At 41.4% G+C, this 15,033-nt stretch overlaps 1 protein-coding gene across 1 annotated transcript in view; it reads right to left on the bottom strand.

Annotated features, from left to right (window-relative positions):
• Window positions 1-1,374: 1,374 nt before the first annotated feature.
• VAMP8 (vesicle associated membrane protein 8) overlaps window positions 1,375-15,033 on the bottom strand; it is a 34,135-nt gene continuing 20,476 nt past the window's right edge. Inside the window, exons 2-3 of the mRNA XM_073653715.1 lie at window positions 6,363-6,527; window positions 1,375-5,646 (exon numbers count right to left, since the gene is read on the bottom strand). Coding sequence (XP_073509816.1) covers window positions 5,503-5,646; window positions 6,363-6,527 — 309 coding nt within the window. The 3' untranslated portion in view covers window positions 1,375-5,502. The remainder of the gene's footprint in view (window positions 5,647-6,362; window positions 6,528-15,033) is intronic.

The following is a 15,033-nucleotide window of genomic DNA, read 5'->3' as shown; positions in this document are numbered from 1 at the left end:
CTTGGAAAAGTGCTTGACAACTTGGTCACACTATATAAATCCATGCAGCCAGCATGGATTTATATAGTGTGACCAAGTTACGATGCAGCAAATGCAGCACGAATAGTAAAACAAAAGAATAAAATGGTGGAAAAAAAACAAAAAAACATTATACTCACCTTCCGATGGCCCCCAGTCTCCTCCTCCGGTGTCTTCGGCGGCGTTGTAAAAGGACCTTCCATGACATCATTTAGTCATGTGACAGGTCACGCGACCGCCGACGTCAGCGGTCCCGTGACCCCTCACAAGACTAAATGACATCATGGAAGGTCCTTTTACCACCACGAGCAGCCGAAGAGCCAGCAGCACCACTGGGAGCAGACAGGGGGCCATCAGAAGGCAAGTATATGTTTTTTTTCTTTTAATTCTTTTTTTTTTTTACAGGTACTATGGTACCCGGGTCTGGAGGAGAGTCTCCTCTTCTCCAGACCCGGGTACCATCCGCACATTGAATCGCATAATATCCGCATGTGCACATGTAGTGATGCGGATGTCACGCAAGTCAATGGAGGCGATTACGCCGCACTTACGCAAAATAATTGGTAGTGCGGATTTTTCCGCAATGATAATCCGCAGCGTAAATTTCCGCAGCATGTGCACAGCACATGCGGATCATCATTGGGGAACATGGCAGACCTTCTACCAAGTGATTCCGCAGCGGAATTGCCGCTGCAGAAACGCTTAAAAAACGCATAGTGGGTACACAATCTAAGTCTTATTGGCCAGTGTGAAAACTGCAACATTTCTGATTTTATTTTATATAGATAGTGATGTGGAAAATTGAATAAAAAAAAATTATATATTTAAAAAAAAGTTTCCATTTTAACAAAACTTTATAAAAAAAAAAAAAAAATTTGACACATACACCGATGACATACTCTCTTTTAGCACTGAGAGGAGAGGATGATTGGATTACCTGACATGACTAGGACAGCCAATCACTGACTTCAGCACGGTGCTACCATCATCACCGAAGCTAGAGATTGGCTGCAGCGGTCACATAGTGATAGTTGAAATGTCATCACTGATGGACAGCTAAAAAGGAGCAGCAGTACTGTCACCAGGTCAAAAATGATCAGATTTTGCAATGGCTCAGAGCGTAATAATGGAGAGCGGCCTAACGTCACGCCCCAGAGGATCCTGTGAGCCACACCTACTTGGTAAAGACTATAAAAATTAGCAGTAGGTAAAAAGGTTCATATAATAGTAAAAATAGTACACCTACAAGAAATATGAGCCTGCCTTCAATGTAAAACATCACTAAAGTCACTGGACCAATGGCAGGAATATACGGTAGAAAGAAAGAAGTCACCGCAAATAAAACCACACGGAAAGTAAACCAATGGAACGCTTTAATGCCGTCTTACAAATAATTCCAGTCAAATTATAATGGTCATTTAATATTATATATATATATATAATTTATAACTGAAAAGGGAAAAATTCAATAGCATCACCTCATGGCTCATGTGAGTGGATTCTCCAGCACTCTGCAGCACTGCTGTCTGAGCTGGACTTTAATATTGCACTTCTGCCCCCTGGTGTTTGTTGTAAGCATTGCAAGTTTCATTTATTGATTTAGGATGGCGGTTTTTTAATTGTGCACAATATTAAATTCTGCTTCATTTGATTTTTTTTTTTTTTTTTTTTAATAGCTATACATACAGTACTTTCATTATATTTAATCATGTTTTCATGATTTGTTTCTTAAATAGCCCTATATAATGCAACTTCTTTTTTAGAAACCTCTGGGAGAAACAGTAGAGAAAAGCTGTCGACAGATCAAAAGTGACAAGTCTTTGTTCAGATTTTATTCCTGCTGCTCTGTTGCATATTCAGATTCTTTTTTTTTTTTTCTTTCCTTAGGCTGCCATATTAATCCAAAAATATAGGCCTTTTTATTTAGTGCTAATTTTTAATGGTCATTGCCAAGGGGGCGTTGCTCACAGGGTAAGAATGCAGAACAGCCTAAAGACACGCCCCCAGATAATCGGGTGAGCCACACCCCCTTGGTAAAGAGTGTAACAACTGAATCTATATTAAAAAAAATATATATATATATATCTGGCAGATTTATTATAAAAAAAAAATAAAAGCAGAATACTCAATAGAGCAGTGGAAATAAAATAAAAGCAAAAACTGTCCAATGTGACCTAAGAACAGGTCCTCTAAGTCTCCTTATAAACTACAAGACTTTAAAAAAAAAAAAAAAATTGAAATAATTTAAAAAAAAAAAAAAAAAAATCACACAGTAATTATCTCATTGCTTCTTGCCTGTATATTAGAATTCATGTGCAGTAGACGGATGTAAATCTGTTCTCTACTGGCGTCTGTTCTGGTAACTACAGTACTTGCATATTCTACATATAATAACGCTTGAACATTTTTTCTTATTCTTAGAAGTCCGTGTTGTGATGTTCCTCCGTTATTCCTCCTGGAAATGTCAACTGGGCAGCGCCTTTCCCTTTACCGATAGGGAGTCTGATACTGGCCAATTGGTGATGGCGGGGTCAGAACGTGTACAGACACATCATACTGACAGGTGGAATCATGAGAACACCCTGTGATCAAGTTTTCATACACTGCCAGGAGGAACAATTGAAGATCAGTAAAAGTGTTTACCAGAACAAAGATGGAGCAGAACTGACAGGTCCCTTTAAAAAGATCCTCTATTTACAAACATCTGAGTGTTCTTGCTCTGCCCTCAGTTCAGACTTCTTGTTTTTCATTCACGCACTCCATCTTATATCAGCGATGGACAGCCTTCCCGGTATAACTGAGATAGCTGTCAGTCACTAATTAGGACCGCCCACTGGACTCCTAAGCCCAGAACAAGGAATTTTAACAAATAAATTCCAAGCTATGCGGAATCTTTTCCCCACAAACCTATGTCAATCTTTTCAAGAAAGAAAAGACACCTTGACATTTTAAGATTGATTTTTTTCAAGCTGAAAAAAATCATCTTGAGTAAAGAAAAAGCACTTTACAAGCTTGTTAGTTATTGTATTGGCCATCAGATGAGCCCGAGGTTACCGAAACAGTGACCATTTTAATATCTTGTAGATTCCTGCCCAGGCTGTTTTACCACAGGAAGGGTAACACCACTTGATGGGTACAAGATCATGTAATTGAGCTACAGTGAAGCATCTTTACTTAAATTCACATATTTGGGGCTAAAAATCATTTTTTGCAATAGGATTTCATTAAAAAGCTTAGAAAAAGACAGATAAGAGTTAGAATCTTTCCTGTCATTCAATCTGAATGAGCTCACTGACAGATTCTCAGTTGACTCATTTTGCAACCAAGCAAGACAGTGCAACCCTGAGGCTATATACAAGTTAAATGGTGCAAAATTTTTAATGAAACCCAAATGCAAAAATTGATTTTTAGCCCCTAATTCCTGCATTTAAAAGAGAAAAAAAAAACTATCCCCAAAAGCAGACAAAAAAGGAAAGAAGCTGGAAAAATGCTATTTAAAGATACACACACACGGCATAGATGCTTATTCGTTAGAACTTAAGTGTAATCTCTGGAGATCATTCACACTGAACAAATATACAAGGACTATAACAAATAAAAAAGAACTACTTCTTTATATTATGCTCAGACCAGCAAGAAAAGAAATTAAGGAGTCATTTCTCTTAACTGCCATTAAAATACACTTTACTAAATTACATTATTTTCATATCAGTAGTACATTTATTCTGTATATACAAGCACACGTCTTCCTCATCTCTATTAGACGGCGATTATCCTGTTCCCCAATTATCAAACAGATCCATTTATATGAAAAGTTAATCCCAAACCTTTATCAGGTTTTGTTTTTCTTACATCCAAAATTCTGTGCTTATTGAATTATTAATATTTTATTATAGACGTATTTTTCATACACCGCTCCAAATCTGCATATAAACACAGACTTAAAAAGATGATATGTTGATTCCCCACTTCCACCACCAGAGGGCAGACAGGAGCTAAGTGTATAAACAATATGCAGTGTGCTCCCTCTAGTGGCCACTGTAAAGAAACATTAAGAAATTATTCTGCACAAAATTGTGGATCGACTTAGAAAAGTAGAAGAAACAAATTGGGTATTCAAAGATGGACCTTTTTCTCAATCAAAAAAAAAAAAAACATACAGGAAAGGACCAAAAACTCTTAATATAACTCTGAATTGCCAATTTGTTTAATCAGAAGTTTTGTTTGCCTGGTGAAAATGGGAGAGTCTTGGCTGGAAAATATACCGAGTGATGAGCAGTAGATATATCACTCACAGCACAACTTAGTAGTTTTGCCATTCAGGGGTTTAGAAAAGATGGATGGTATCTCCTATAGGAGCTTATCATCTATATAGATTTGTGTATAGTCCAGCCATTGGAATCACCGCTGTTTCAAGTTCCTCTGTGAATATGTCCATCTACCACCACTACATTCACTGTCTATGGGACTCATAGCTGAGTGGTACTCTGCCATCCCAGTCCTACAGACAGTGAATGATCTGCGGTCACTACTAATACATACAGGAGACCCCATACTCCTCATCAATGGGGGGGGGCCCCAGTGGTCACCCCTTCACAACCCAGAGATCATATAATAGTCAACCAGCCTATAAATAAGTAATAAAGATTATGGGGACAACCGCTAATTAAAGTTTGCCGAATTTATACTTTATTTGTACCCTCCTAAATTCCTACTTCTCTGGGGGGACTCAGGACTCAGCAGCGAGGACTCAGCAGCGAGGACTCAGCAGCGAGGACTCAGCAGCGAGGACTCCGCAGCGAGGACTCCGCAGCGAGGACTCCGCAGCGAGGACTCCGCAGCGAGGACTCCGCAGCGAGGACTCCGCAGCGAGGACTCTCTCTGCTGAACATACTTTTACGGTGCTCAGCTGAGCGCTCCTGTGTGCTATATGAGAGCACCACTGCCAGACTTCTGTGGCGAGGGCTTATCTCACCTAGAAAAAAAAAAAAAGGGATCAGCTGTCTGAAATCTGACAAGCCAGATCCTTATCTCCCCCAACATAACCTGTCAGGGACACTTTTAAGACCCCTATACACACTGTTGTCCAAGTCTGGTGATATCGGAGGGCTCGGCTAACACTAGGGGGCTTCCAGTAAGCCCAGGCTGCACCAACATTATAAGAACACAACAGTATATAATGGGGTTATATAATTGCTCCAAGCACAGAACATGGAGAGAATACAGAGACAGACGTACGGACATTTGGCCACACAAGAAGAGATATCAGATCCCGGTACAAACATGGAAGTACAGATATATGGCAATCGCTTATAGACATGGTGGATATCAAAACCAGCATCCATTCATACAGGTGTTATATACCCTCAGATATTGGGGGGCTGACATAATCACAGTCATACGATCGGGTTTCTGCCTCAGGCATTGGGGTTCATTCAGGATCAGCGCAAGAGATGAGGAAGAGCACATGGGAATAGAAGAAATCTATGTGGGGATGACTCCGGTGGCCAAGAGGATGATGAGCAGGACGATGATTCCAACAATCACGCATATTATAGCGATCATCTTTGCATTTTTCCACCAGTATTTCCTGGCAACTTTCTGCGATGTGGTCTTGAAGTGCTCAGACTGAGGAAGACAATGATGGGGTTAATGGACAATGAAGTAGATCATAAGAACATTCTCAAGAGGAGAAAACAAAAAAATGCTATAAGTCTACACATAATGGTCTAATATGTATAATATATTTCACATTGGTGTAGTCTGTGAGGCACTCAGAAAACAAAGGATATAAAGATAAGATACAAACTCTTCTCTGAGAACAAACTCACTGACAGATTCTCAGTGAACTCATTCTGCAGCCAGCAATAGTCAATGCAACATAGAGACTATAAAAGGCAAACAGTGCACAATTTTTAAAGGTATTACAATTGCAAAAATGATCCTTAACCCCAAAATGCCACCAACAGAAATCTGAAATATACTACACGAAATAGCCCACCTGTTTTACTAAAATCTGCAAAAGCGTCAAAAGATAGACTGGGGTTGATTTGTTTTTGGCATAAGGACAAGACTACTGGTTAATTTCACAACACTGAACTGATGTGTAAGCCATGTAACTTGTTGATCACTGCTTGTCTTCTGGGTTTCAGCCAATAAGTAGGTTGCCAACTTCATACAAATAGTTATTACATCTGCGCTGAACTGACATTAGGCCCAGTATGAAAAAAAAATCAATGAAGAACCCCAACAGGTATGAGGCGCCAGCAGGTAACTCCGTGTGCCAGAGGGAGCAGGTACATAATGCCCAGGTGACATTTACAGAGTAGGAGACGCATACTCACACTGGCCTCCAGGTCCTCCGTCTTATTCCTCAAGTGGTCCAGGTTCTCTCCTCGAGCTAGGATTCGCTCTACATTTTGAGACATGATATTCTTCACTCCCTCCACCTCACTCTGCAGGTCCCTCACACGATCCGGGCCCGCTTGGGCCGAAGGCCCCGCTGTCTCCTGATAATACAAAAGAATAGTTATCATGAAAACGAAGAGCCAACCTTCAAGTCAACCCCTTAGTTATATCTACTGGTGTAACTGGAAGCTCTTGGGCCCCAATGTAAAGTCTTTACCCTACCACCTATCATTTATAACACTAGTGTCCTACCATGAAGCGGAGGGACCTTTGGGCTCCTATTTTTACATCTGCGTCCCCTATAGCTAAACTCCTGGTCATGTTTCTTAGAAAAAAACTGTAAGTCGAGTCTTGAGGTTACCATTACAAATTACCTCACAGAATAACAACCAGATTTTCTAGACGATTTATATGCAAATCTGCTTTATTATGCAAGAATGAAGGCCTCAAGAAATAAGATACGGGTTCCCTACCAACCACTATAGCAACAGTGCATCACGTTAATAAAATGCATTTAAAGAGAACTTATTACTTGCATTTTTCAATGCAGACCTTACACTTAGGGGTTGTCCAGGCTTATGATACTGGTAACTTAGGATAGGTCATCAATATCAGATGGGCGAGATCCAACCTTTGATAATGATGACCTATTCTGATTGGCGAGGTCCAACCTTAGGATAGGTCGTCAATATCAGATGGGTGAGGTCCAACCTTCAGATAAGTCATCAATATCAGATGGGTGAGGTCCACCCTTAGGATAGGTAGTCCATATCAGATGGGTGAGGTCCACCCTTAGGATAGGTAGTCCATATCAGATGGGTGAAGTCCAGCCATAGGATAGGTCATCAATATCAGATGGGTGAGGTCCAGCCTTAGGATAGGTCATCAATATCAGAATGGTGGGGGTCCAACGCCTGGCAACCATACTGTTAATAACATTCTGTTCTTGTGCCATCTAGATGTAAAAAATAAATGGAGCCATAACAGTACAGATCTGTACATTGTAGTAGACATTCCTGGACACCTCAGATCCCATTCATTTCAATAGAATCTGAGTTGCAGTTTTCAGCAGTGGCCGCTACTCAGGGTACAGAGCTCTGCTGTTCCAGCTCCACTCACTGTTTACATCGGTCCACTGACGGAGCTGAAACCAGCTTTACAGTGAGGATGCAGTGTGTCGGACAACCACCGATAACATATTGATGACCTACCCAAAGATTCAGAACTCCACCAATCTCATATTGATGACCTACCCAAAGATTTAGACCTCCCACCGATCTGATACTGATGACCTATCCAAAGATTCATGACCCAACAATCTGTTATTGATGAACTACCCATTCAGACCTCCAATCGGATAGTGATGACCTACTTTAAGCAATGGTCATCAGCATCATACGCTCGAATGACCCTTTAAAAGTTTAACTCTGAACAAAGACTAAAGTTTCATCGTTGCGCTATACCAAGGTACCACAACTTATCCCAAAACATTTTACTTGCCCAAGTGCAGTCAATGTGGAGATCCCACACTGACTTCTACTAGACCCCAGCGGGTAAACTATGAAATGGGGGGATTCAGGTACATTTCCGACTGTCTCAAAAGAATGTTTTTACTTATTGCTGTGCCATCATCTGATTTAGTTATGACCCTTTAAATCCTGCACTAGTGGTCAGTCCTACCATCGGTCAGTTGTCGGTCTGTGGTGCGCAAGGACAGCAAAGTCACTGAAAATATGTTGGTTTTCCTCTCAATCCCCCGCCTCTGGGGAGCATGCACTCTGTATGGAGAGAAGAGTAAGCGCCCACCTCCGACAGCTACCCTGCTCCCGTTATCCTCGGCACTGCTCACATCCATATCGGAAGATAAGTACCGCCAAATGTGTCACGTCTACAGATACCTGCCGAAATTAGTGCTAAGTACCCAACTTTACCCCCTTTCCTTCCCAGCCCAGAAGTGAGCGATGCCAATATTAACCCTTTAAGGATCTGGATTGCTTTCTCCCCCAATATTAATTGAATGTGTAATCCTACCTACAACAGAGACCTAAATAAGTCAGGCACTAGGTTTCCCGCCCCTGTAACAGTATGGCTGTGTGAATCCAGCCTTTGCTTTAATAAATATTCATAAAATGAACGGCTCGGTGGACAGAGCAATGAACGGGACGCTTAGAGCTCACATATATGTGGGGCTGAGGGCGGACAGAAAAATGAGGAAGGAGAAAAAAAATGGAAATGGTCGTTAAGAATGTGGAAACTAATCTAAGGGGACAAATGGAGCAACGTCATTATCGACAGGATGTCAACTGCGGTAATGCAGACAGCAGATACACACAAGGAACGGCCATCGCAGGGAGCAGTGGACTTCTCATTTATCGAAGCAGCAGCCTTACACCGCAGTGATATAGAGGGGATCTCGGCCCGACAATTTTTCTTCCGTATGGGGTCACCAATTTTTGATATTCGGTATAAAATTAATAACATTACACAAGATCAAACACAGCTTCCCATGTTATTAATTGCAACAGACCCGGTAAAAACAGATGCTACACTACATGCATGGTATCCGTTGGCATCAGGTTTTTTTGCACCCATTTTGTAATCATCCGAATGAGTTCTAAGGATATGTGCACACTGCGTCTTCTAGCCACTGGTGTACCCAGATAGTTTTTGAAGCAGAAGATACTTTAATCAAGTGTCCTCTTTATCGTTTTTGCGGCGTTGACGTCTTTTTAATTTTATATATAAAAATAGTGGCGCATACCAAGCAGAAGCCGCCTGAAGAATGGACCGGCCACTTCTTGGCTTTCAAAACCTGAAACCGTTAAATGAAGTTAAAAAAGACTGAACATGTGCACAGCAAGTAGTTTTGACACTGCTGTGCATATGTTCATTATTTTTCATGTTTTTTGAGTGCTTCTTCAGGGGGTTCCAGGCTGAATCCACCTCTAAAAACAAAAACTAAAAAATGGTGCAAATTATGCAAAGATGTCCGAGTGTTCAATCCCCTTGTAGTGTCCTATGTTCGTCTATTCTTTACCTTGTATATATTAGGTGTTATACCTATGGATATTATACTACAGAGACTTCTCGGACGCGATTCACATTATACAAAGTGATGCGCTTCTACCAAAACTGCCAATGAGAAAACATGGCCTCAATCCCCACAACCACCAGAATTTAGGAATGCAAACATCTGTGGCATCAGATGCTGGAAATGGCACATATCAGGTTTGGTTTTTTAACCTTGAGAAATGTGATTGATCGGCACCAAAACGCGTTGGGCCAATAAAGAACCATTTTAGAACACAAAAGGCTTCTCATTTACAGCACAATAGCCCGTACAACGCGACATCATCCTCCTCTACTGCAAATGGCACAGTCACCCATGCCTATCTGGGTACAGCCTGCCAACTACATGCCAAGGGGAATTTATCAAGAACCCACAGTCTGTTGGAATAAAAAGTGTATTCAAAGACGTTCTCAATTAAGAAAACTTTATTAAAATATTAGGTGAAGTTTTCTGGCATATAGTTTAGTATATTTCCTGTGATAGGCCATACTCATATTGTTACGCTAGCAAACTTCTGAAAGAGTGCCAGGCTCGGCACAAAAAGAGCAAATATTATACATTAATAAGATCATCTGTCAAGTAGTTTTATATTAATAAAGCCATTATATAGTGAAACATTTTGCAACTCTGGGGGAATAAACTAAAGGCTTTACACAACTCGTTTATCAGCCGAAGCAAATCAGTCACCAGTTTTTGCCACCTGATCTGAGAGCAGAATGATGTAAAGACAGGGACCCTGATTCCAGTGATATGTCACTTATGGGCTGCTAGTTTTGATAAAATCCTGTTTTTTTCATGAGGAGATTATCACTACAGGACTAGTAACCCTGCTGGCAGGTAGTCCTCCATATTCGTGAGCTCTGTATAACCCTGTCTCTACCATAGATTGGCGGCTTTCTGCCTATGCACAGTGTACATAGAAACGTGCCAATCAGTGGTGTGGCGGGGTTATACAGAGCTCTGCATTTAGTGAACTGCTAGATCTGCAGCAGATAAATTCCCTCTTATCAAAACTGCCGCAAGCAACCCAGTAAGTGATACATCGCTGGAATCAGGGTCTCTGTTCCTACATTATGCTGTTCTCAGATGGGGTAGCAAAAACTTGGTGACGGATTTCCTTTAACTGTCGGGGGCCATTAGTCATTTACACCAACAGATAAGGACGATGATTGTGACATGCAGAAGTAGTGCTGTTGCTTTCAAAGCATCCAGAAATTGTTACAAATAACACAAGCACAGGAAACAGGAAGTGTTGTGCTCCAGAAGCATCCAGCAACTAGAGGGGTTAACCCAGTCACAGGAGACAGGGAGTGTTTTAGCAGAGCCCCAGGGGGATTGTGGGGAACTTGTTATTGTAGTCTGGCTGAAGCCGAAGAGAAAAGTGGTGTTCTATCTGTATCTGACAGAAGGCAACTGAACAGGTTTCAGATCAGGAGAGAAACTAAACACCTGTCAGATAAACTCCCTGAACTAACAGTGCAGAGTATGATTGGGCAGGAAGATAAGGACTGGAATGAATTGTGTCACAGGGATCATCTCCCTTATCAAACCCTCCCCCCCACCATCTCCATGCAGGATAAAGAATGCTGTGTACTATCGTGTCCTTGTGAAGGAAAAGCCTGTGGTTGTGTATGCATAGAAGTATGCTGATAAGATTTAATCTGTGCTGAATTCTGCTACTGAAGAGACTGTAATACTGTGCCTTGTGAAGAAACTACTGTATTTTTACTGGAGCCAGTTGCTCAAGAAACTCAGAGTGTACTGTAATGAAGATTGTTGCTGTAATATCCCTGAATTGCACTGGCCGTGCTTTAGATTACATTCCACTGTTAAACAGTTGAAAAAGACTCTTGTCAGATGTGCCTGGTCAGCAGTTGAATCTATCGTGAGTCTGAGAGAAGCTGCAGTCTATGGTCGCCCTGAGTAACGGTTCCGCCAGGATTCCAAAGAATTCATGAAACCCGTTTTGCCCTTTCTGAACCTAGCGGCGTGCGTGTAACATGAGAATATCTGGTGAGAGCGCAAAAATTAGACTTTGTCTTTCGGATATCTGTTCACATTCTACAATCATTGTGTATGAATATCTGATCAATTCTCTGCCAGACGGGACAGATTACAATCAGATCTGTTTACACAAACACCAATATTGGATAGAGATTCGTGTAAGTACACCCATGGTCCTGAAAAAACGGTTGACTGTTTTGTATGTAGCCTATAATACTGTATACTGCGTTCATCGGCATCAGAAACTTTACAATGTCTGGAGTCTAGATGTGTAGATCTGGAGGATCACCTAGACTTGAGAACATTTTGGCAAACTCCTCTACGAGACATTTTATTTCTGTACAGCCTCAGGTTGTCATCAAGAATGGTTTTCATTCAATGACAGCAAACTGGTAGAATTGCAAAACGTTTCATTGTATAAGGAATATTTACTTTAAACAAATCATTAGCAGGAAACATGGAAATCAGAGTACACACAGCCTTTTCATATGGCTGCAATTAGTATAGGAGCCTCTGTATAAGGAGTGGCTGGGTCCAGAGGAACATATGTTTGGGGACAGGGGGCGACACTGATGTCCTATGGAGGCACTTCTGGTCACAAGAAGGGGAGGGCATGAGACCGAGCAGCAATATAGAGACGTCTTTCTTTAGTTTCCAAGTAATTAAATAGAAGAATCTTCATTCTTGCAGAGATTTTCTGCTCCTTACACAGAGTTCTTTATTCCACAGAGAAGTTTTTCATTTACCGTCCAAGATCTGGTGTCCCAGGCATGCCAGCAATGAAGCAAACACCAGCCCGGGACTGATCTTAAAACCAAAAATTTGCAGTTTGGTGTCATCTCATGACCTTTAAAGAGGTTGTCCACTACTTTTACATTGATGGCCTATCCTTAGGATAGGTCATCAATATCTGATCGGCCGGGGTCTGACACCCGGCAACCCCACCGATCAGCTGTTCTTTGTGCAGGGTACTGCACATCTGCCTCCTACTGATTTGAATAGGAGGCAGATGTGTAGTATCAAGCCCCGGTCACTACAAGTAGACAGCCAGCTCCGCAAGCAAGTACTTCCGGCCGGTGGCCGCCAACAATAATAGCCAGATGTCGCACCCCCACCAATCAGACATTGATGACCTATCCTAAGGATAGGCCATCAATGTAAAAGTAGTGAACAACCTCTTTAAGTTTCCTACATTTACATGATTAGATCAAAAAAGTGGCTCCCAAACAGAATGTTTCAGGGTTGTGGATGCCACTTCTAACAACTGGGGGCATTATTGGCATCCAGATCACTTTTTGGCAGTCTGATGGACTCCGGTATGCAGTTGTGCACAAATTTGTGACACTTAGTGGTTTTACATCGGCCCCACCACTTTTTTTTTTTAATCAAAGGTGAGGGGCTTTGCCCGAATTGGGCATGGTAAGCCTCAAAGTGGAGTAAATCAACAGCCGTAGCTGACTGGTCCCAACAATTTAGGAAGCTGTACTACCTCCTCCCTATATTCTCTCCCATCCTTCGGTTGAATTTTATGGACTTGTGTCTTTTTTCAACTGTACTATGGAGAAATAAAAATGTTGCCACTATGCACAAAACGTTCTGAGAGCCTAGTTGCCAGAACTTTATTGGTTTTTTTTCTTAGGCCGAAAGAGCTGAGGTTTATACTCCTCCCTAAAAGTGGGTGGTGTCAATCCAGTTTTAGTCATTCCTAGGGCAAGACTTAAAAAGTCCCTACTTTACCAAACAGAGATGCTTATAAGTATGGATGAGCTTCGTGTTTAGGAACCCAACTGTTGACATAAAGACCTGACCTCAACCCCATTTAATCACCTTTGGAATAAATTGGAACTTAGATTGCAAGCAGAAAACCTTCCCAGAAGCATGGAGGCTGTTGTAACCTTAAAATGGGGCACAAATCCATATTGCTAACCATGGTTTTTAAACGTGATGTCAAGGTGCCTGCATATATTTGACCAAAATTGGTGTTCTCGCATCCCTATTACAAAACAGCTCCAGCACCAAGAAGATACCAAAATGCTAAAACAACCATATCACTACCACATTTAGAGACCCTGTAGGGATTAAGGGTAATCTGTCGGTAGGATCAACCTTCCTAAGCAGTCTATATGGGCCTGCAGGTCATAGAAAGTTTAGTAAAATTATATCAGGGTATCTGTGATCCGATGCTTATTCCAGAGAAATCAATGTTCTTCTTAATATGTAAACGAGCTGTTAAGATCTATGGGCCGGACATAGATCTCCTCGAGAATCTGCCCCCAGAGAGATTATTTTAAATGAAAAAGGACACTGGGTGTTATAAATGAGACATGTAATGACTGACAGTTTGCTCTTCTGATCTACTGTCTTTCCCTTTCATTTCTAATAAGCTCTGGAAGCAGATTGTCAGGGAGAGCCATGTCCGGCCCATAGATCTTAACCGCTCAATTACATATAAAAAAAAAAGTCGAAATTGTTAGGAATAAAATATTGGATTGCAGATATCAAGGTATCATTTTATTCAGCTTCCTATGACCTATATACCCATCTAGACTGCTTAGGAGAGTTCATCGTACTGACAGATTCCCTTTAATTCATCAATGTCTAGTAACATGAATATTAGAAGTCATATAACACCGCAATTACCCCTGCTAGTCCCTACAGCAATGCATCTACTCAAGACTAGATCTGGGGTCTACAAAAGTGCTCCTTGTAATAATGTGGGACTTCGTAATGCAGCTGGCCGCCACAGTGTTTTGCCTGCACTGGCTACAGACATGTATAGTTGACTAGTAGGACTCTGACTACAGAGACAGTCTGTAGTCAGTAGGGGTTGGGCAGTTACACTTTATTGCATATGAACTTTTATCCTAGAAGCCACCAGCAAAGGTTATAAAGCATGACATGCTGAGGCTTGTAGTTCCAGAATGTCTGAAGATTCAGGTTCTTATACCATTACCAAAGATGTAATATGAAGCTGCTGGACCTCAATGTAAACTATACCAAGACTAACCTGCCCCCAACATCTGCAAAGTGCCTTTCGTGCAAATCTGCAACTTCAGCCCTGCCATATAGTAGCTTCCCTACTGTTTTTCACAATAGCAATATATAATGCTGGAAGTATCATCAATTACCTGTGCACAGACACTGCCAGTATCGGTTATGCAGGCAGAACTAGTTTTATGACTTGTTGTGTCATTCGGTGTTACAATGTCATGTGAGCAGTACACTGGCCACCAGAAATGCTGAACCCGTCTCCACATCAGTACTCAGAGCAGTTTGGATTAGCCGTTGTCTTTGGGGCTACTGGAGAGAGTGACTAGATGGCAATTACTGTATGTGGACCACAGAAAGTTTAGGATTCTTAAAGGGCTTTTTTAACAAGTTTTTGAAGCAGCAAAAACTTCTGGAAGAAAAAAGTTGCCATTCAGCCAAAGCTCAGCAGATTTTCCGCTGTATATTAGTCTGAGGTAAAGCCATGACGTTTTACAGTGCCGGCATAGTACATGGGATTTTATGAAATCTACAGTACATGTGTG

Source organism: Phyllobates terribilis, unplaced genomic scaffold, assembly GCF_046119375.1.
Source record: "Phyllobates terribilis strain yellow unplaced genomic scaffold, ASM4611937v1 Scaffold_11__3_contigs__length_659146591, whole genome shotgun sequence".
Classification (NCBI taxonomy): Eukaryota; Metazoa; Chordata; class Amphibia; order Anura; family Dendrobatidae; genus Phyllobates; species Phyllobates terribilis.
Note: the sequence above shows the minus strand (reverse complement) of the source record. Positions and strands in the feature narration are given on the sequence as shown.